At 43.5% G+C, this 23,822-nt stretch overlaps 1 protein-coding gene across 1 annotated transcript; it reads right to left on the bottom strand.

Moving 5' to 3' along the window:
- Positions 1-353: 353 nt before the first annotated feature.
- On the bottom strand, positions 354-22,715 carry rftn1a (raftlin, lipid raft linker 1a). The gene is made up of 10 exons (XM_044052858.1): positions 22,448-22,715; positions 16,300-16,451; positions 9,225-9,408; positions 7,645-7,753; positions 4,614-5,340; positions 4,325-4,528; positions 2,921-3,030; positions 2,688-2,791; positions 1,358-1,433; positions 354-1,081 (listed from the first exon to the last, which is right to left on the bottom strand). Exons 2-10 carry the CDS (start codon positions 16,445-16,447, stop codon positions 656-658), a joined length of 2,088 nt encoding a protein of 695 aa, XP_043908793.1. The 5' UTR covers positions 16,448-16,451; positions 22,448-22,715; the 3' UTR covers positions 354-655.
- Between the last annotated feature and the right edge of the window lie 1,107 nt (positions 22,716-23,822).

Below are 23,822 nucleotides of genomic sequence, written 5' to 3'. Positions count from 1 at the left end.
ATCTTACCCTGACTTACCCAGAGAAATGTACCACACATTACGTCAATAATAACACAGAATATTAGAAAATCTACACATGATTTGACCTCTGACCCCTTTTTTTATTAGCTATATTTGGGTAGTGGACTTGGCTAAGGACAGCGTGAAAAACAAAGTGAGCTGTTTTAAAATAACATTTATCTGCGCTAACTCTTGTTTATTGGCCAACAGAATGTGATAGTGAAATAAAAGTGTCCGTTAGAGATTCCTATACTTGCATATAAACCCAGTGAAATCCATACTCTCAATCCTTTCTAACTTCCTATTAAAAGAAAGTAGCAAAACACCAGAAAATACTTAAGGCTTGGACAGGATACTTGTTTAAGGTTTTACTGTATTGTCTCGTACAGTCCGTCATGTATTAGACATGAAATAATAACACTGACCTGAAGCAGAAAAACTGCACAACACTTATTTATCGTAGCTAAAACCCCAAAGAAAGACAGTAGAGCGCAGACTGAAGCGTTTGCAACTGTACATTATATAAATACATTATAGGTGACTACATCTGGGGGGGGAGGGGTGTGCACACAGTAAATAAAAACCCTTTAAGGACTTGTCTCGATAATGGACTCAGGTTTCAGCTTCACCTTCCCTGATTGCCGCCTCACGTTTTTCAACAGACGCCGGAGAACAGCTGCTGTTTGATCTGCTCTTCCATCTTCCCCTTCTCTGCGATCTCTCCGTCGCCGCTGCTGCTCTGACACACATCTGTCCATCTCACCGACTTCTCCTGCTGGGACAGAGGGATCACGTCAATGTCAGTTTCCTCCTCCCGGTCTTCAACGGAGACTCTGCTCCCCGACAGGAACACGGAGCCGCTCTGATGCCATGCGTCCTCTCCTCTGTCCTCTCCACCTTCCTGAGCTCTGCTCCCTCTTTGATTCCCTCTGCTTTCCCCGCTCTCCGTCACCTCGGCTTCCTCTCCTTTTATGTTTCTTTCCAACGTGTCCATCTCTGCCTCCATCACGGGGGACCTGATCTCTCTCTCCTCTCCTGTGTAGTTCTTCTTCGCCTTGTTGCGACCCCTGAGGCTCAGCATCTGAAATCAAACGGATACGACTTAAGACAGTTTTGCGCTCTACCTTTTTTCTCTCCGTCTCTCCAGACACCTGCCAAACCACAACAAAGCCTCGCTCAGTGACGCCTCTTTCCTGTACAGTTTGAGGCCGACTACTTGCCTATTATTAGACTTTTATATTTACTGTACATCCCATATTTAGAAGGTTGGCTTTCTAACGACACCTCGTATGACATGGAGTCATGTATCCTTGAGGCACAACAGAGACGAGTGACAGAGAAAACGGGGGAAACAAACCTTGAACTCTTTCCTCTTGCGTTGCAGAATGGGTCTCTGAAGGAAGAGGATTTGCTTGGTTGACAAACTCCCATCACTGCAAAAAGAAAAGTGCAGCACTTTTTTTTTTTTTATTTGTGTTCGCTGTTACGTTGTGATCTGACGATGAGCCTGCATTGTTAATGTTTTTGAAATCCACTTTCTGTTCGCCGCGGTTTGCGAAGTGACAGATTACAAGACGGGAGCATTTCAGCGACTGTGGGTTTTTTTTTTTGCTCGCAGCTCCAGGCGGATTTTCAAAAGTGGTTTCATGTTGAGACGAGCACATGACGGCGATTTGTCTGATCTCAAACCATCTGTCCTGTGTTTCTACGGTAGAATGTCAGAATGAGACGAGGACAAAAGAATCATGAGTCTGACATCAACACTCTGCTGATTTTCGATGACATGATGATCAAATGGGGCCACACGGTTGGTGTAGTGGTTGGCACCGTTTCCTGGGTTTGCGGCCCGTTCGGAACAAGGGTAGAGTATACATATTCTCCCTGTGCGTGCGTGGGTTTTCTCCCACAGTCCAAAAACATGCAGATTTGGAGATTAGCTAAATTGAACACGAAATTGAGAGTGGATGGTTGTTTGTCTCTATGTGGCCCTGTGATGGCGCCCTATGTCAGCTGGGATTGGTGCCAGCGACCCTCACGTGGAGGATAAAGCGGTAGAAGATGGATAGATGGATAATGATGATCAAATGTAAAGGTAGAAGACAGGTTTTAGTGGAGATTAAGGATGGGTATTTCAAGATGAAAGTGCTCTTTGAATAATCAGTGGGATTATCTGTCGAATAATCAAATGTGCCATCTCCTCCATAGAGCCATACAACAGAATATGCAAAAATACAACATGCTGCTTAACTGTAAAGAACGTTTCAAGATAGCTATTCCACACGTTGACTCAGATCCAGCAGCTTGTGCTTTCATAAAACTTCACCTTTTATCTTTAAGCTAAGAATAAAAAAATAAAAAAATCACATTTCTACATCAGACATATTTTTGTCAGAGGGAAATTCTCCGCTCCAAGAACACCAACGACAAACTTCAGCGCGTGAGAGGTAGTGAGAGCAACGCAGGGTTCACGGCGTGTCGAGCAAAGACGAGCAGCTAACAAGATGCATTCAAAGGCCCTGGTAAAAAAAATCTGCTAGAAGCAGCTCCAAGATGTGAACACAGAACACAGAAAATTACAAATAATCGCATTAACTGATCGACTTTTTGTAATTGAAAAAAACTAAAAAACAAACCCTGAACATTCATGCTGTGTAGAGATACAGTGATAACTGTAGGTCATCCTGTACCTGTTAGTCTTGACAATTGGCGTAGGCAACACACACATTAGCCTCCATCCGTATGGAGCTAAAGACTGAAGCAATGGGATGTAGTCCGTCTTGACCATGACGCCCTAAAACAGCAGTTAGAGACGCACAAAGACACACGGGACACAGGAGAAAGAAGCAGGTTATAGTCTACACACACAGTCACACAGGATTTCTCATCTTCTCCAGAGTGTTAATAACTCAAAAAGACTCACATCAACAACGGTCCACTGTTCAACCACAATAGCATCATAGGAGATGTTACTGGTCTCCTCTGCAGAGCTCTGGAAGATGAACACACTATCCACAGATGAAACTCTGCTGCCTGAAGGAAAAAAAACAGGACAAATTTGAGACACTGCTGAAATATAGGAGGATGTATGTGATTCAGACGCTTCAATCTCTCACTATTGATCCCTCGCTCCTATGACTTAAGCCTGCTCATTCCACGGGTGACTGAGCAGTGACTTATGCCGTAAGCCACAGACTAACGGCACAGCAGCCGCTCCATGCATATTATCCGTTATCCTGCAGTGAAGGATACATCTACAGCCGGAGCGGAATTCTCCTCTTCTTACACACTGGTGCGACTAAACTTTTAGAACTTCTTCTAAGAGTTTAAGCTATTCATGTCACTGCGCAGCATAACGTCGGTAAGTCGTCCACCACAATTCAGCATTCATCTTCTACCGCTTTTATCCTCCACATGAGGGGCCGCTGGTGCCAATCTCAGCTGACATAGGGCGAAAGGCGGGGTACACCATGGACAGATCGCGAGTCCATCACAGGGACACAGAGACAAACAACCATTCACGCTCACACTTATGGTCAATTTAGAATGTGCCTAATTGTTTTTCCAAATAAAAACTTTTTTTTATTAAACTTATGATCTGTGACTAATTTGATGATATATATGAAGCCACAGCCAGGAAAAGATTCACTTTTTTGACAGCCTGCAGGGTTTCTTTAATCAATTCCTACACAATGAAGCTCACATACAGTAAACAACCAACAGGCCCTTTGCACAGCAGACATTATAGGAATATCACAGCAGTAAATAATCGGATGTATGATGGCCGAGTTCCATTTAGATTCCGCAGGTTCAGGGGTGTATGCTGCTGGTTCACTGTCACACTTTTGCTGCTAAAATATTTCATGTATGTGTACTCATACTGAAAGGTTGTATCTAGCTATAGGAAACCTAGAAAACACACTAGGGACAATTAGTTAATTCGATCGATCGATAGATAAGATAGAATTAACTAAATGTATGTGTGTGTATATATATATATATATATATATATATATATACATACATACATACATACACATATATATATATACATATATATATACATACACATATATTCATATACATACACATATATTCATATACATACACATATATATATATACACACACACATACATATGTATATATATGTATATATGTTTATGTGTATATAAATCATTAAAACTGAGTAAGTTTGGTCTGTGGACAAAATAAGAAATATGAGAACATCACTTGGTTTGGGACACACTGATCACCATTTTTCAATATTAACTGACATTTTATGGACCAAAAAACACAATAATAAAATAACAGAATATACAACATACCGTTATTATCTTCGAGATGGAAAAACCCGTCGACGAGGTGCGCACCGCTGCTGAAATGCTGACTCATGTGGTCGAGCCAGTGCGCGTCGACTTCTGTGACGAGCCCTTCTTCCTTCTGGACTCGAAGAGGCACCCTCAGCGAGTAGAACCTCAGTGAAGTGTTGAGCTCTCCTGTGTGGTTGTACAGAGCAAAGAGCTGCATCCCTGCAATCACAAACAAACCAGGGAATTAGTGGGTGAAGAGGGGAAATCCACTTCCTGTCAAACTGACATCAGACTGGTTACTTACGAGCCTGTGCTGGTGGTGAAGATGCATTTTGATCTTTCTCTGAACTCTTCAGAGAGATATGGTTGTTGTTGTGTGTCGTTTCCCGGCTTTGTCCGTTTGTACAGACGGAGATGGGCCTTTTTCCGTCGTTGCGCTGCAGTTCTGGAGAGCTGAGCCAGCTGTCCATGCTTGCACTTCGTCTTCCTCTCTGGTTTGGCAGGTTAAAGCGTCTCTCTGTCAAGAGTTTGTGTTGTGGTAGACAACGCTCCTGCTGTCCAAGACTTTGCTGGTTCTCAGTGGCACCTCCTGTGTCTTGACTCGGACAACAAAGAACTGTGTCTACACCTGGGTTATTGTGACTTTGAGGTCGGTTTGTTGATTCTAGTGGTTCTTTCAAGATGATCTGAGGTGAGCTCTCCTCTCTGCTGAGCTCTGACCTCTGGGCAGGTTTCAGAGAGCTTAAGTCCAGTTCTCTGGGCACCAAAGGCTGCGAGTTACATTCTACACTTTCATGATCTAACCCCTGAGGTCCAAACGGGTGATGGTCGGTCTCGATGCCACTCTGAGGTGGTTCTGTCACATCTGTCGGGCTGGTGCTGGTGCTAAAGGGGTTTCGGTGTATGGGCGAAGGGCTTGAATGCAAGGATGACAGCTCTTCAGGGTCCCACTGCCCTGTGAAGCACGGTCCGCCGCCCGGCTGCTGAACGAAGCCCACAAACATCACGCCTTGCTCTGCTACATCCTGGATCTGCAGAAGCAATGCCCACACAGTGCTATCACCTTCCCATAAACCCCATTTGAATGACACATTAATAATAAAATTACGTGAAGCATATTTACAGTTTCTTCGACTACAGTCAGACAAACAATACCTCATTTCCACACAAACAAAGGCTGACGGATCTTTGCACAATAACAGCCTACCTAATCATCTGCAAAGATCAAATATTCAAATGACAAAAAGGACCTCATTATCTCAACGTGTGCACACGTGTGTGATAGACTGGCACGTGTGTGTGTGTGTGTGTGTGTGTGTAACTGGACGTGCGTCTCACTCCCTCCCGTGGAGGCTCTGCTGGTTAATTGTCAGTTGATATTTGAGCTGACAGTTTCAGACAGACTTGACGGGAGAACAATCACATTGCAAACTACCATCGCGCAATAATGAGACTCATCTTCTCCCATTACACACAACTTTTGACACTTATCCTCACGCACACAAACACACACACTAAACACAAGTATAAATTCAAACACCATGATTTTTGACAAGTATGTCCAAAGACTCATTTGGAGTAGAAGGTCTTGTGACACAGTTTGAAGTATTGAAATTTTAAAACACGCACACTGCTCGCGGTTTCTGATACTGTACTCGGCAGCTTTCGTGATCTGATTGGTTATTCATGTCACACCGCCGGAGCCGATCATATTATGTGCATTTCCATCCAATCAGGTTTCCCTTTGTGTTCTCTGGGTGTTCAGATGCAAATCTACTCAATAGAGCACATTTTCATTTCCCATTGCCGGTCTGTTGGCAAATTCACAAGCAGACAAAAAAAAAGGTGCGTTTCATGGATGATAAAATGTCAGTGATGACGCCGCGGTTGGCGCGGGATCTTAAGGTTAACGCTCTCTCTATTGTGTACCGTAACCCTCCCATCATTGTATAGATCCACTCTTTGTTCATCAGTCACGGCAGCATGAATTAGCGTTGCAGCAGATGCAACTGGTTGGTTTATTTTCCTTCTTCCATCATCTTGGTTTTTTTACAGTTGTACTCCCCTCACTATTAATTGGTATGATCATTTGAAAGGAAAACCTATTTGCTGCATGTCGGGACCAGAAGGTGGTTTACCATACGGCACACACACACACACACACACACAAATCATAAGTAGATGCCTGTAGCAACCTAAGCCCTGTAATGTTTCTGTAATTTAAAGAACATGAAAACAAGGAGCGGTGGTGGGGGGCACATTGTTGGTGTAGTGGGAAGACCCGGTTAGCAACCGGTCATGAAAAGGGCCTTTCTGCATGGAGTTTGCATGTTCTGTGTGTGTGTGTGTGTGTGTGTGTGTGTGTGTGTGTGTGTGTGTGTGTGTTTTCTCTGGGTTCTCCGATTTCCTCCCACAGTCCAAAAATGCCCAGGGTGTAACCCGCCTATCAATAATTTGAGTTGCTCGTGAGCACTGGCACCCGCTGGGTTTTGATTTTTGCTCTCTTTCAATTTCTTTAAACATGTTATACAGGCTTTCTTTTTTAATGTTAAAAAAAACCCCTCAAACTCTGCGTTTACTCACTCTTACTCTCACTCACTTAGTTGCTGGTGCCAAACTCAGCTGACAGAGGGTGAAATGTGGTGTCACACCCTGGACAGGTGGCCAGTCCATCACAGGGCCACATAGTGACAAACAACCATCCACAGTCAATATAGAGTGTCTATCTGCATGTTTTGGGACTGTGGGAGGAAAGTGAACCTGGGGAAAACGCAACGCACGCCACGCGCGCCACGCACACGCACGGGGAGCACACGCAAACTCCATGCAGGAAGGTCCTTGTTCTGACTGGGCCACAAACCCCGGTCTTCTTGCTGCAAAGACAAGAGCGCTAACCACTACAGAAACATTTTTAAATATGAGGAAATAGGGAGCACTATAGGGTATGGGTTGTATACCCAGTTGAGGCAAGAATTCGTATCTATACCCAAGATAGAGAAGTGCATTCCTAAGACATGCAGATTTAAAATATTCCTGTCCTTTGACAGGAATTTGCATGCTTCAGTTAGATTTGTCAGTGTACACAGGGCCTTTCTCTGAAATAAGTCCCACAACGTGAAGCCCCAGACCCCAAAGAGATGAACAACAATATTTGAATAACCCTAAAAAAAATTTAATAGAATGACCACCAACCACTAGATTCTATTTGAGGAATACCAACCGTGCTGTTTCCACAACACAACAAAGACTGTAGTTTGTGCTATGTGAAGTCACGTCCACGAACAGTGATTCAACCTGAGCTCAGACCGTCTCTGTTGTCACGGCTTTGGACTCACCCTCTTCACATAGCTCTGGATAACTTCTGGGTCGGCAGCCTGATGACCCGCCACACACACATCCGTCTCCAGACGATGTCTCGCACACCTCATTTGGCTTTTCTCTGAGCTACGGGGGGGGTGAGAGACAAAACAAATATTAAGTGTAGCACATCGAATAACTTTGATTGCGCTCACATTAACTCTCACCGCACTGCGAACTTCACATTTGTTTTCTGTTCATTATCCCTGACGCAGTCCAAACGAGCCTCCACTCTATAGATTCTGGTTGACGTGATCACATGCACTCATCGACCCAGCCGAACGATTATGTCATTTGTGACAGGGCGAAGGTTCCATCTCGAAAGGAGTGCGCACATTCACCACAATCACAAAAGACTTATTAGACGGAATTTCGCTCTGCTCGCACTGCTAGACACCATCATGAAAGGAGTATTCAGATATGCCTCTTCAGATTTGGATTGAGGTCAGCGAGGAGGCCATAGCAATATCTTGTGCTCTGAGGCATGAGTGACATTCCCAGCTAGATTTCAAACAGAAGATGTGTCAGATTTTTCTTTTTTCGCTTGTAGAGAGGGGGACGGCGATGATGGGGAGATAAAAAAGGCGGAGTAAAGGCGACAAAGAGGCACGCGGAGGACAAAAGAAAAAAGGGGACCAGCCATCACTGAGGAACGCAGATGAAAGGATGGAGAGATGGTTTCTCTCTTTCAGCATGCCGTTCCCCTCTGGCGAGTGCTGATGATGCAATCAACCGTCTCCACGGTGACAGGTGCCAGGACGCAGCAGGACCACTTGGCAGGAGGGGCATCAAAGGAGCAGCCCGTGCACCTGCCTGTGCGCGAGCATGCCTCTCTCTGTGTGTGTGTGTGTGAGAATACAATATGTATTCCTTGAATTCACAATAAAATAGAGACTGAAGACACTGAACACGGCAGGAAGCCTGAAACTGTGGATTCAGCAATGTTGTTCCTGTAATTGCATATGTAACCACGGTTCTGTGAGTGGGAAAACACAGCAAGCAGCTCGACAGGCGTCCTCATCGCGATACGAGACACTAGTTTCATCATTAATCCGTCGCAAGACGAAGTCTGATGTGATGGGGAGAATGTGGGTCATTTGATGTTTTATGCATCACACGTGTTTAGGAAATGACGGAAAATATTCATGTGCAGGAAAAAGCCATGTTAAGTGCCGGTAATTAAAAAGACAAAACTAATGGTATCAATTTTAAGGATGCATTCCCTTTACTGGTGAAGAGTAGAACTCACATTGCGACATTAGCAGTGACGGGGTGATGTGAAATAAATATGGTGGCAAATGTAGGTTTTAGTGTCACGTAAAAAGCACAGAAAAATTAAGTGTTGCTGCAAGAAGACATTTTGTGCGGTTGCGTCATGTGAAATTCATTTTACATTAAGAGATGGAGGATTTTTTCTCTTACGATAATCAGATTCCGGTGCCTTCCACTCTGGCCCAACATTAATCATCTCCTTCATCTTAATCACATCACTGTGCAATTTCAATCTTTATGGTCAAAAGCACTTGTTCCTACAGTAGAAATGGTTTAGGTTACAAACCTTGGCGTCTCTTTGACCAGCACGGCCCGGTGAAGCTGGCGTTGGATGTGCGCATGGCGAGGGCCGCAGGGGTGCACGAAGGGATGCACAGAGACAAGGACAAATCCCTGGGCGTAGAGTTCCCTGACCTGAACCGGCAGCTCTCTGACCGAAGAAAGACAAAGCACCGATGACACCGACACCTCTGCAGGGAGGAGAACAGGTGGGGGAGAGAGAGAGAGAGTAAGGGGGTAAGGGAAGAAACATTTTCATCAAGAAGGGATAATAAGGAAGTGGTCAAGACAAAGATGTGAGAGAAAAGGTATTTGGAGGTGGATAAATGCTGGAACAAAGAGGAGGAGAGAATACAATGAGGAAAAATGGACAAAGGGTGTGAAGACACAAAGACAGAGAGTATGTTTTATTATGATAATATCCGCTGAACAACACATGGCATTTTCACGCTGAATCGGAAACTAATTACACCAGGACTATTATCCTGTGTCCTCGCTGTGACTGGGCACAGTCTGGGTTTTTGGGAAACAACACACACACACACACACACACACGCAAAGATGTAGACAAAAAAGCATGCTGGGAAACGCTCATTTGATCAGAGTTTTTGTTCATGAAAAGGTTGGAAAGACAATGCTATCGTCTTTGCTGGTGCGATATTAGCAGCAAATCTCGAGCACTGAGCCCGTTACCTTATTACCACACACAATGGAAAGAAAAGCCCTTCAGTTCAGCGGGAATGGTTAGCGGAGCTTATCTTATAGATGCAAACCGTCACTGCAAATCCACCAGAGAGAGTGCAATGTCTGTGAGAACCGCCCTCTCGGGCCGCTGTTTTGTGGTACAGCCCTCTCTCCATTGACCGGCTTTTAGGGAAATAGGCGCTTCTGTATCACAGACTGAAGCCAGGTGTGTGAACACGAGATGGAGGGAGGCAGAGGAGAGAGGTGAAGAGAAGGCAAATGGAACAGGAGAGGCAGTTATCATGGCAATGATGGGAGTGGGAGAGAGGAGGAGAGAGAGAGAGAGAGAGAGATGAGGCTGTCTGTGCCTGAATGCTTGTCATCCTTTCCCATTCAATCTCATTTGCATGGGTTCTGGAGAAGAGAAAATAACCTGAATAAATTAACATGCACACACAAAAAACACACACACACACACACACACACACAAAGGAGAAAAAAAGAAAAAAAGAGATGTGCAAGCCATCTCATTTTTAATTTGTTCTCCATCATCTGGCACGTGTTCGCACACACGAGAAGCCGGCCAGCGTGTTACAGAGAGAAGAACAAGAAAACACAATTTTCCTGACTCCCATCTCAGTAGGAAAATGATAAAAAAAAAAATAATAATAATTCCAGCGAAAATCCAACCATCACATCATCTTGGCATTAAATGCTTGGAATCGGGGGAGTCTGTCATCAAGCACACTTAAATGGGTGTCTGTGGGGAATTATCAAAAGCAGTACAGTGATAATAATAATAACAGCTGGAGACTTGGGTGGTTTAGTGCGTGGTGGGGTGACAACGATCCTGTCACCGTAAACAGTCATTAGCCATCATTTGCTCTGCACGGCTGGCACTCACCCACCGTCGAAATGCCAGCAAGGCATCGCAGCTAATTCAGGCAAAGGCATACAAAAGTTATTAGGGTGCTCCGCGGCGCTTTAGGCTGGGGAGAAACTTCATTTATACTGTCTGCCACTGTGGGATTTAAAAGGGGAGGCTGCAGTTCCGCTCCAGAATAGGAGCATGGGAAGAGCTCAGGGCAGAAAAGGGAGGTTTAAAGAGCCAGTCAGTTTGTCCTTAATCTGAAATATTTCATTTTGTGTTTTCAGTCGTACTCCGACCTGTTTTGTAATGTCAGGGCAATGCTGCTGTTGCATCCGCCTTTCTCGATACAAAGTGAATGCACAGAGATCTCCAAACAGAGTATGTGAGAGCACATGTATGCGAGTATGTTGATGTGCGCTGTTTAATTGTGTGAGCGGCTGCTCAGCTGTTGATTCCCTGCCCTGCTATTTCTATCTCAACCCACAACTTTGACCACACAACGGCTGCTGTGTGTTGTGCACGAATGACTCACTTTTTGACCCTGGAATCCACATGCCGTGTATGTGTGAGAGTCATCTCCTCCCTGTATCCTTTTGAAAGAGCTCATTAATTCCTTGTACACATTTCTATGTGTGACTGTAAAGCATATTTTGTGGGTTTATGTGTACCACCGTATCTCTGCCAGCGTGCATGGGCCATCTTATTGCCTGGTGTTGTTGCCCGAGTGCGTGCACATGACAGAGATAGTTTGCACTAAGCCTGCTAGGTGATGCAGGGGGGATTACTACTCACAGCCACCCTCAGGGCTTATCCCTCTGCCTGGTGGAGGTTCACGTTTATTGAAATAGCGTTCTAATGACTTGCAGAGGTTTTTACGTGAGGATATGTGCCAAAACAGTGACTACAAAATAATCAACTTCCTGGAGCCAGGAGCTCCCTACTGTTTGGGGAATGCAGCCACGAGCTATGGCAGTAGTCGGTCAGCGTCTGAGATCTTTTTGAATGGCGTCTGATCTCTGCAGCGCGCCTGCTTTACACAAACTGCCTCAGAAGGAAAATCTGACAAATACAAGCTGGTAAAAAAAAGAAGTTTGGTGTGGGAACACAGCGTGGCGCTTAAGGCACACACAGTACCATGTACTTGTGATGGTGTGAATTCTAGTCTGGCTCACTTTTGACACATAGTAGCTCTCTGCCATCTTTGCTGGCATTCCAAACCGGATTTATGCCAATTAGAATTGAACATTAAAAAAAAAAAATATCCATTAAAATGTTTTGAACTGTCAACTGTCACCATTTTCAACAATTCTTCATAATATGTTGCCCGGGAAACTTGAATCAGATAAGGCAGATGTCACAAAATGATGGATTTGTGCTTTGCCTGCCGTCAGAGCCACATACATCACATTCTGATTCTGATAGCAAAGACATATCGTGTCAAGTAGAAGGATTATTGCCACGTCCTTAACAGAGGAAATACATACATCACACACACAAACACATATAGTACACAGACACTGTAACCAGTCAACCAAACACGCATCTGAGTGTTAAACACATGCAAGTTTTAATGAGACAAGTGGCTCTCCATCTCTGCAGGGTGGCAGAAAGTCATCAGCACAGTTCAGCTCCGTGCGGTCTGCTCCAGATACCAGCGTTAGTCACACAGCGTCACACCTAACCTCCTTCCTCACACCTCACACATCCACAGATTCCCAACTTCTGCTTGCTCCTCCTCCTGCTCCTTACACCTTTAATTTACTCTTCTCTCTACTTCTCGTCCTCCTCCTCCCCATTCCAGACTAGCACTCGCTGCATGTCTCATGCTTTCATGGGCTGTTCATTCCCTCACTTGTAGTTCTCCATTACATCTCTGTGACTTTTTTTCTCTACACTCTGCCTCCTTACTCTCGGTGTTCTCTCTCTCTGTCTCTCTCCTAATTATCCGTGCACAGCTTTGACACATAAAGGAGGATGGATTAAAATGTCACACATGGCTGTTACATTTCATACTTAACATTCATGCTGACATGTCAAGGTAACCAATCGCTATTACATGAGGCACACAATGGAGATCCTGCTGCTACTTGTTGTAATAGTAGGGGATGTTTCCAGGTGAGAACAAGACTTTGGTTTCATGTCATGTGATGGAGATGGGGCTTCAATTTCAAATAAACTGTCCTTGTGTGAATCCCAGGCCAAATGCCTGAAACACTGAGCACTTTTCTCTTCATGCCTCCTAAATTCACCACAGGGTCGTCGTGACCCAGCACAAGTGAGCCAGCCGGGCTGAGTCACATGCACTTTCTTTCAGCTCAAGCCTTGCATAAGCTCATGAAACAAAGACGGACACTATTTTAATCAGCCAAGTTCAGTAGCCTTACATGACATGAGAGAGAAGACATTCATGTGCCAGGCTTTTGAAATTTCACAAAATCAAGAATCTCAAAGTGGGATTGACACCCAGATTAGGTGACTGAGAATACTCAATGTATAGCTTCAATAAAACCCGGGTCAAACTCAAGCTGACCTGGCTGCTCTGCGCATGCACCACAGTTCTCACCCCTGACTTAGAAAAAGAGGCGGTTGTCAAAACATGATGTATACAGAGGGGATTGTTTTGATTTGATTATGTACTTGATTTGTCACTATTTAACTCCGGGGCGGTGCTGATGGGTGGTCTGTGTGTGAAACTTCTCCCCACTCCTTTTCAAACATGAGCAAATAAATAAATAAATACTAAAATAAATAATAGAAGAAGCCGGTGCATAGACGAATTAGACAACAGCAACTAAATTGAGGCCAGTGCATTTTTCTTTGGACCAACAAAGTGACTAATTTTACGTTATGCCAGCTCAAAGAGTTGAATATTTTTAAGTTAATGGATGGAAGGGAGAGCCAGAATGGCACCCAAACATGAAGCAACCTAATACTAACGAGATAAAAGGGGGCGTTTCACTCCATAGCGGTGCATAGGTGGACACACATAATTCAATGAATCGATTCCATGCTAGTGCCTGTATACTGTGACAAGGACAGCACTGTGAACGAGTCAAAGGTCCAGGTAGGGACCAATCTACATCCCTCTTCTGTCTGATCAGAAAGCTCCTACTACACAACTTAGTTTAATAAACCGCCACCGAGTTTAAAATATCTTAAAGGGGTCACCAGGACAGATATTTATTTTTCATTAGAGGGAGTTGTCATGTCACGCTGGCACGGAAATAATATTATTAATGGAAGGCAAATTGAATTAACGTGTGGATTTGACCGTGGGTTTCCTCAATGTCATGGACTGACATACAAATTCCTCTATCTGCCTCCTACATATACCCACCCACCCACACACACAAATAAATACCATTGCTGGGAATGAGGTCGCTCAATCTCCACAAACAATCAGATAATCCTTCAGGAATCCTTCACTTCTCTGGGTCTCTCTATCACAAACGGAGAGAGGGAAAGAGACAGGAGAGAGGCAGGCACACACCCACTCATAACCACACACACAATCAATTCTTCTTTAGAAGCTGTGTTTATCCTAAAAGAGAGAGTATAGCCATCTTAAGCAGCTCAGGTGGTGTCATTGAGTTTACCATATAAATGACCCACCTGTCGAAAGAAAGATAACACTAACTCTATTGACTAAGTGCTATAGAGTGCTTTGTGTGCCATGGTTGCAGTGTGTATGTGTATATATATATATATATATATATATATATATATATATATGTGTGTGTGTGTGATGTCTGTATACATGTGGTGCTGCTGCTCGTACAATCAGTCAATTTATCTCGCGCCGCCTTCAGTAGCAAGAAAGGGGAGAAACTGTCATGTCTTTTGTCTGCTTTGGTCACCACCTCCATTCTGGGTTGCCAGGTTTGTCCCAGCCAAGACTACAGCCTAACCCATTTGCCAAACAAGACAAGGCTGGCCGAAATTGAATCCGACTGGCAACCAGACCACTGCCACTTGGCTGTGATGGTGTGCCTTCTGTCTGTTACACTGTTGCATGGGAAATGCTTCTAAAAGGGACTCAGTGAGTCACTTGCACCTGCTTTCAGCTTCTCGGGTGATAGAGTGGCTTACACCAGTGGCTTATAAACACATTAAGCCATAACGAAATAAAATGTTGTTGTTTTTTTTAATCTGCTTTAACACTATCTGTTTCTTCTCCTTGCCTCGCACCATCTCCTCACAGTCCACACCAACACAATGGCAGAATTAGTATTTTTAGCAAACAGACGCCTCTAGAGGATTCTCATCAAACATTCTCAAGATGCTGCAAGCATACACATACACACACAATTTTTTAAATTCTCAAGTTCACACACACACACACGCACTTCTCCAGAGAGCATGCGAGCACACATCAGCTTTAGTGTATTGTCATTGTGTGAGGGAGAGGCAGGAGGAAGTTAAAAGAGCATGACTACATCGCGCACACTGTGGCTGAATCTGAGAATTAAACTCTTTGAACTCCCTGCAACAGGAGCCACAAACAGACACAACTTCAGCTCATAAGCCATGTCCTGCCCTCAGGATAGTCAAGCTACAGAGCGAAAAGAAGAAAAAAAAAATCAGCTCCTCAGAGCTGCTGACCTAAACATTTAATTTAACTGGGTAAAGTTGGATGAGCATGCGTGACTATTTTATGAGTGGAACACACAAACACCGCAGCAAGAGAGGAGTGGTGGTGGTGGGGGGGATGATAAAGCAGAGAAATGTTCAACAGCAAACTTCAGTATATTACAAACAGAACATTTTGCTCAGCAAAAATGACTCCTTTGGATTTTACCCAAATGTGAAGAAACATTCCTTAAAAAACTGTTCCTTCCTCCAGACTGGAACTGGGACAAATGTGAATCAGTGCTGAATGAAGCTCTGCTGCTGCATGTGAGGGCCAAGATTTGTTCTTTTTCGGCCGGGTTGCGTGTGCAACTGCTCTCCATTGTCATGAACTCCCTACAGTGGGATAATAAACACTAAACATGAGGTCAATTACAGTGAGGAATGTGTAGACACTATGGATTTAAGCAGCATTAAACGGTCCTTCACTGACCAATGCAGTTTCAGTCAACACAATTTGTTCCCGGTGCATATAACATGCAGCTTTAAGTAAAAGGAATTTAATATTGAAGAGGCTAAAGAGTGAGGTCACATGACCATGACCTACTGCCTTGTAAATCTTTGTTAGAGAGTTTATCTGTGATGTGATGATTGTGTCAAATATGAAATTTAGAGGAGTCCGTGGAACAATGCTAAAAAACAACTAATTCTAAGTTTTTCTAAGGCCTCAAAGATTCTCTAAGATTTCATAACTCATCACAAGAACAAGATAGAACCAGCCTAAAAACAGAATATCTTTGATAGTGAGATGATACATGAAGTCGAGTCACATGATGTTGGGAAAGGACAAGGGGGGAAAAAAAAACTACAAGAGGGTATATAAAGTGCACACATACGAGAACTGCCATAAGGAGACCATTAGCTGCATACTGCATGCACACAGTTACAATAACCATACCTTCTTTCCCCAACAGGAAATCCAGGAAGTGGTAGGTGTATGCCACACCCACTTTAGTCTCCACCTGAGGCCGTCGGAGCGTGGAGTAGATATTTCCTGGGCTTCGCCTCTCTTCTGTCTTCCGCAGCTTTGGGAGCCTACACCCCATATCTCTGTGAGGAGAGGAGAGGAGATAAACGAGATATGAGATTATTTGAGAATAAGAAAAAGGAAGGATGCTAACAAAGACTTTCCTTAGAGACAGTGGAATAAACAGTGTTTCTGCATATACATGATACACTTATATCAATTGCACAAGAGTCACACACAAGGTTGATTTGCTATTGCCAACATGTAACCTTGTATGGTGGGAAAGAACGTGTTCATCCAACTCTCACAGACTCTCTTCATTTCTATCTCCCGCTGTCTCACGCATGCATGTGCACGCACAAACACAAACACACACACACACACACACTCTCTCTGCAATATTACTGAAATATAAGTGTCAGCCATTACCTGCTTGGTGGGCTGTGATACGGGCTTCTCCTAATCAAATGGGGCTGATTGGGAGCGACATGTTTGATCAGAACGAATTAAAGCAGAAATGAAACTGATTTCCTGCTCTGTCAAGCAAAGTGACATGAGGCTAGATAGACGAGGAGAGGAGAGGAGAGGAGAGGAAAGGAGAGGAGGAGTTAAACATGTAACCAATATCCATGTTGATCTAAGGTCTTGGAACACAAAGAAAACTTCCTCAGATTGTGTAAGGCTCAGTAGGGATCGGTGATTGGCAACGTAGTGTGAGGGAGGCTTACATTTTCTTTTCAAAATTCCCCCGTTCCTGAATTTTAACAGGCAATTTAGACAACAAAGGCCTGCGTTACATTTAACAGACAAACAAGTCAAGTGAGGTGGCTTTTGTGACAAATAGCGCTAGAAAGCAGGAAAAAAACTGAGTAAATAAATAAAAAAAAAAAGACATGATGAGAGAGGGAGAAGAGGAAGGGACGAGACAAGAGGGGTGCAGTCAAATTTCATCAAGCTAATCTAATGTGACAGCGATGGTTGCCTCAAACCATCACCACAGTTCCGATTTAATATCCCTGTCTGGCACAGCTTGTAAGAGCCACACCGTGAGGTGTGCATCTGCTTGTCTGTGTGTGCGAGTGTGTGTTTGTGCATGTGCATGTGTTTTCCCCAAAGGCAGGTCTATATCTGTGTCCCTGTGTCTGTTTGGGGAGCACACGACACAGCTCCCATCAGGCCAAGTGCATGGACGTTAACTCGGCTAACGATCCTAACAGACTACATTAAGAGACTGTGTGTGTGTGTCGTCTTTTAATATCATGATGGGGACTCTAAACTGAATACACTTCCCCCCTCAGGGGACTCTCTCCTCTAGTAGAGAAAAAATTAAGTATCCCTTGGGTAGAGGCTACTTTGTAAGGCTTGGTTTTAGAAGTCCAGTGTGCAACGTTTAGGGAGGTTTATTGACAGAAATTGATTGCATCACCCATTAGTATTTTTTGTAAGTGTATAAGCAGTTTCAAACACAATTAGTTTGGTTTTCAAAGCCTTACAATGAGCCTTTCAAGTGTACTTTAGGGGAGGATCTTGCCCTTTTTGGAGGCTGCCATCTTGCGCCACTATGTTTATTCAGCAGCCTAAATCAAAATGCATTGAATGAATAAAACAACAAAGAAGAAGAAGAAGAGGGGACACAGCAGAGACAGAAAGTAGAGAGAGTAGAGAGAGACGACGTAAAGGAGTGTTTAAATCTTTTCTGGTATGCAAAGGCCATCATAGTTCCCTGATGCTGCTTCACTGGCCTCGATTGGTCTCACAGAAAACTATTTGTCTATTTCCCTTTGTGTCTGATCTGATTAAAAGAGATCCAATCTTCTTCTCTATCACTATCATGGAATCATAACGTTTACTTCCTCTCCACTTTCGCTTTGGCAACTTTGGCAGTTCGATCCCATCTCTCAGTCTCACTCTATTACTTTTTTTTTATCACCGTCAAGCCATCCCTCTTTAATCTTTCCTGTCATTACATTATAATGTTGCATTATGTTCTCCCACACTATTTTCTATCACTCCCTGCCCACAGTATATTTCATTTTGGCATCCATCTCCCTCCCTCCCTCCATTCAGTCCTTCTGTCTAGTGGCTCGACGAGCTTCTGCAGCAGAAATGCTCCCCCGCTGAGCCTGTTAAATCCCATAAAAACTAATATAACGTCTCCAGACAGACGGTCAGCCAGCCAAGTAGGCTCTGGGTTATGTCTAAGTCAGAGACATGTAGATCCACTCCCCAGCATTATCCCTTCAGGTGCATGTTTAAATATGTTCTGTCGGCTGTAGGAACAGAGGCAGGTTAATGTGAGGCTGTTTCACTGGAATCATCTCTGACTGGTCAGGGGGAAAGGGCAAATAAGGGTGATACATAAGATTGAGGAGAAAGATGTGGTTCAAAGTAAGGATGCACAATATTATCAGCAAATCACACCAAGATACACTGATATGACTAAAATAGTAGGCTGAAAAAGCTGCTACCTCCTTGACTTGGGTGTTATTTTTTCTGCTCATTTATTTTGCATAGTAAAGCTATTTTATATCCACATCTGCTGCTACATATGCATGAAAAATAATTAATAATTAATCTCACTACAGAAGAGACTAAACGACCTCTGCAGTTGGGCAAAAGGAAAGTCGTATATATATATATCGGCATTGGTTTCGACAAAAAGTCGAAAGTTGAAAAACATAAATCTGATTAATTATCCATATTGTTTTTATGCGCTGTACATTATGCAATGCCGAGAAATAGCTTATTGTTTTGCTCATGGCCGTGGGCTTTATTGCTCTCCAAAAAATATGATTGGTTCAGGCCTTGGTTTTTGACGAGTCAAGAGCTCTGAGGTTTGATCCAACATCTAATCATCATTTCATTGTACACTGGGAGGTTGTTTCAAAACAAAAGGCCTTGCTATACCAGACGAACTCTTGTCTGTGAGGATTTGAAACAGATCTCTGTAATTGGACACAATGTCACATGGAAAAAAAGAAGAAAAAAGCCAAGGTAGAAACTCCAGCGAGTTCAAGACTTTTTCAAGACAGGCCTTTTTTTCTGTACATGAAGACTTCAAACAGAATCTCTCACTTGCTCTCACACACACTCACAGGCAAAAGAGGGCCTTGACGGAAAAAAACCCATCTATTAAACACGGAGAGACAGGAGAGGGAGACGGATAAAAGCAGTGAGAAGGGGAACATGAAGAAGCAGATCGACAGTGAGCAAAAAGCTTCTCATTAGTGAATCTCTTGTAACAGTGAGTTTTGAAGTGACAGCAGATCTACTGGAGAGCATAATCCGTCCATGCTATCACAATGCTACTCTGCTTTTTACCACCTGCTTTCCAAGAAGTACTATTCAAGTGCAACAGAGGGAGAGGTAAACGCAGGCCACAGGTCTGATTCATATAAGACGTCACAGGAAGCCCTCCAATTAAAAAACACTACACTTAATAGGACTTCACATGTTTAGTACTGCTGCTAAGGCCGTGTATGACCACAAACTATTGACCGTGATAATTGAATTTTAGAGCTGCCATGATTAGATGATGGCCACAAAATCAATCAAGCATTTATTTCGATAACAAAAAACAACACTGATGTTGTTTAGGGCTGGCAATATTGGATTGGAATATTTTGGTCAATATCAGAGAGTTTAGAAAAGATACACCGGAACGATATACATCTACATTAAGATATTGTTGGTAAACACAATACACCAGCATAGCCAATAACAGCATGTATTGTTTCACCTACCAGTCAATGGCTATTTTCCGTTGCCATGTTATAAATGTAATGTTGCACTCTGAATCTTGGACTCAGGAGAGAAAGAATCCCACTCTGCTGGTAATGCACTTATTTATGCGTCATGTTCATAACAAACGTCCATTAGCATAAACATTCGGGGCCCAGTGCAAACTGCATTTAGCAAAGCATCAAGTAATGATCAGTGTGAAAATGCGGAAATCACTTTATCGGCACTGGCTTTTAAATTATTTATTCTTTGTAACCAAAAGCAAGTAATAAGTTGTTTTTAGTTACTTGTTTTAAGCACAAAGTTGCCAGTTGTTTTTTTTTCCTTCTAAAACAGCGAGAGCACTAGCCAGTAGTTACAGACGTTTACTGCTCCATGGTCATGACTGAGCGGCTGTCACCTTCACCCCTCTACAACCACCGTTCACCACCTGAGACTTTTGTAATGCAAGTTCTTGCCGTGTACAGCTTTTGCACCTGATGCACTGAACTGACTTACAGCAAGTATCGGCTAATGAATCTGTCACTGCTGGCGCCTAGTCTCCTTTATTATTGGATTTATGGGCCTGCTTGGAAGCCATAATTCCAACTGCTTGTGTATGGGTGGCATTTCAGCTACTGTATACGAAGGGGATGTTTGGCCTTAAAACAGAGCATTCATCTGAATCAAGTCACTTTTTATAGTTTTATGGTTAAAAAAAAATATCAGCATATCAGTGGAACTGGTGTATTATTAATAATGCCTTCCATCGAATTGTATGTTTTCCGCTGCATTTCACAATTAGAGGTGACAGACTGAGTCCTGAGGAGTGGGATTCCCTCCCTCTGGGTTGCAGCTCCACTCCAGTCTATCCAGGAACAGGGGGGAAGCTAATGATGTCAAGAGAGAAGGGGTGCAAGAACAGAAGGAGGGGGCAACAGAGGGGGACAGAAGCAGCAAGAAAGACAGACAGGGAGCAGACTGGGAGCATGTCAAGTTGCCTTGAGGGAGGCACGACTCCCCCAAGCAACAACACAGTCACATAAAGCGGAGTTTTAATGAGGCTGCGTGCGGAGGATAAAAACAAATTATGACATTGATGAATTGGACTGTCAAGCAGCTCTGTGCACAACCTATTTTGCTCCAAAAAAGAGCAGTTCGCAAACAAAAGACGACTCAAGAAAACCCTGAGGTAGGCTTTTAAGGTACTTGAATCAATCACCTGGCATTGTAAAGTCAAAGAAGTAAGAAAGAGGAGAATGAATGTGAGTCTACAGTTTGCGTGCCGCCCCCGTGACAAATTGGATGCCACTCATTACTAATGAGAGCTTTTTCAGACGCTGTCAAATAGATCTCCAAGGTTTACGGAGAACACCCATAAACCTTGCGTATGCCATGGAACTAATTGATGCCCATGCATTTGTTGGGTGCAGTCTGGCTTGAAATTACATGTTCCTGGTTTTCCTGTTTCTTCTTTGGTGTATTCAACCATAACCTCTATCTCTCTCTCTCTCTCTAAGCACACACAGACACACACACACAAACACACAGGTTTGCACAGATATTCTTGTTAGGACACCGCACTGATTTGATGAGTGTGCCAAAGCTTTAACCATAACTAGTCAATGCCCAGCCTTAACCCTGATCTGACCACAATTCACGCTTTAATTCTAAACTTAACCCAGAGCCTCAGAAGTGAGGTTCTGCCTCATTATGAATGGCTTTGGTCCCAAATTAGGACGATTTGTTGCTGACAAAGTCAGTGTTTGAACCAAAAAAGGTCATCAAAATGTAAGAAAAGTCAAATACACACTAGGGCATTCAATTTCCAGTAGAACTTTGAAGTCCATGAGATACCATTAAAATATGAAATGTTTATTCCATGAAAATCAGTGAAAAGTTAACAAAAACAAGAGCGCGCGCACACTTAGAGAACACGTGGTACTGTTGCTGCGCGTTAAGGATGATACTTTAGTGAATGGGAAATGATGCATGACAGGTGGCTTACACACACACACACACATACTCCGTCACGCATATCTTGACTTCACTTCAACCTGTGACAGTGAGCAGGCAGCGGGCTTATTCATTTCGTCCCGCCACGAATAAAAATGGTTTTCAGCTTCACACAAATCAAATGACTGTAGTGTGAAAAAGCAGTCAGAGGATTCCTCTCTGTCAACGCTGTGCTTTATGTGCAGAGTTTACAGACACTTCTCAGTGTTTTCCTGCTGATTGTTCCTTTCTCGAACATCTCAAATTGCGCCACATTCAGAACCCTTTTCTATCTAATTTATAGAATTGTAAATCTCTTCAAAAGTAGACTTTTTCTTCTCTCTAAATCAATAAGCATGCTCACCAATGAATGTGTTCTCAGTCTGTCAGACCAGAAGCTTTCTTGAGTCGGTCGAAGTGCGTCCCTCCTTTTCCTCTCCGTCTCTGTGCTGTCTTCACGGTCCTCTCTCCCTCTCTGTGATGCCTTCACGGTCCGTGCCTCTCACGGCTGCAGGACTGAGACGCACGGCTCCTCTTTAATATAATGCGATCCGATGGCAAGAAAACACGAAACGTCCATTTAGGGAGTACATGGACCCGACTGCTGCTGACTCCCACGTCCACCTCTCCACTGTCTGTCTGTGAAAAGAGGAGAGGCAAAGGAGAGGGCGCTTTGCTCACAAACTCTCTCCTCCCCGTGGATCCACACACTCACTAAAGTGATCTTGCTGCCAAACACCGTGAGGAAACTATAAATCACGTGAAAGACTTTATTAAAACTAACCCAGTGACTGCACAATTATGAGAAAAGTAAGAGAAAACACCTGGAGAAAGAGGGGGAGAACCACGGAGATGTGCCACAATTATTTACAGATGTTTGCCCCAGCAGTCACAGTGCAAAGTTTTCAGTGCATGAATGCGCATCTATCAGTGTTTAAAATGCTTGTTTCTTTCAGAAGTGTTCTCTAAGAAATATTCATATTTCATCAGTAGCTTTCCAGACTTATCTATAATTCAGAAACGTCTGACTGGGGTCGCTGGGTGGTCACAGGCCGGACAGACACCCCGGGGACGCCAGTCACTCCACCAGACTGTGACAAAAACAAAACGCTCTGTGACCAAGATGATGATGGGCTTGTTGCCAGGGAAGACAGGCAGACCAACCTTGACTGAAAACCAGCTTCACGGAGGCTGCAGCAGTCTGGAAGTTCCACACTCCCAACACAATCACCTGCCAACTCAAAGCATGAAAATCAACTTTTAGAATAAATCGCATTCCTAAAAATGGCACGGTAAAAACTGTAGACCCCCACAAGCTTCAATGACAACACATTTAAATTTTTATTTTCAAACAAGAACATCTGAACCCTGCAAGAACATGAAAAACAACCAAATCCTAACTAACAAGCGTGGTGCTCAGGCTCTCTGAACAAAGCAACTTACCAATGCTATCAGATCTGTCAGCACACAGGAGTTGCTCAAGTAAACACACATAAAACTACACAGAAGTGGGTCAAATGAAAAGAAAAGTGAGTGATGTGCAACATACACCAAGTGTGCATCTCCATCCATGCAAAGCTGCTACTAAAATTAAACTGGAGACATTGAGTGCGCTTACAGAATATAAATTTAAAAAAAAGTATTGATCACGCATGCTATATCAGTAAAATACTTCCAGTAAAATCACCGGAGACTAAATTAAAACCCACAATCTGTCTCTGCACAAAGTGAACCATGTA

This window comes from Solea senegalensis, linkage group LG20 (genome assembly GCF_019176455.1).
Source record: "Solea senegalensis isolate Sse05_10M linkage group LG20, IFAPA_SoseM_1, whole genome shotgun sequence".
Taxonomy (NCBI): domain Eukaryota; kingdom Metazoa; phylum Chordata; class Actinopteri; order Pleuronectiformes; family Soleidae; genus Solea; species Solea senegalensis.
This window is presented reverse-complemented; position numbering and strand designations above follow the sequence as displayed.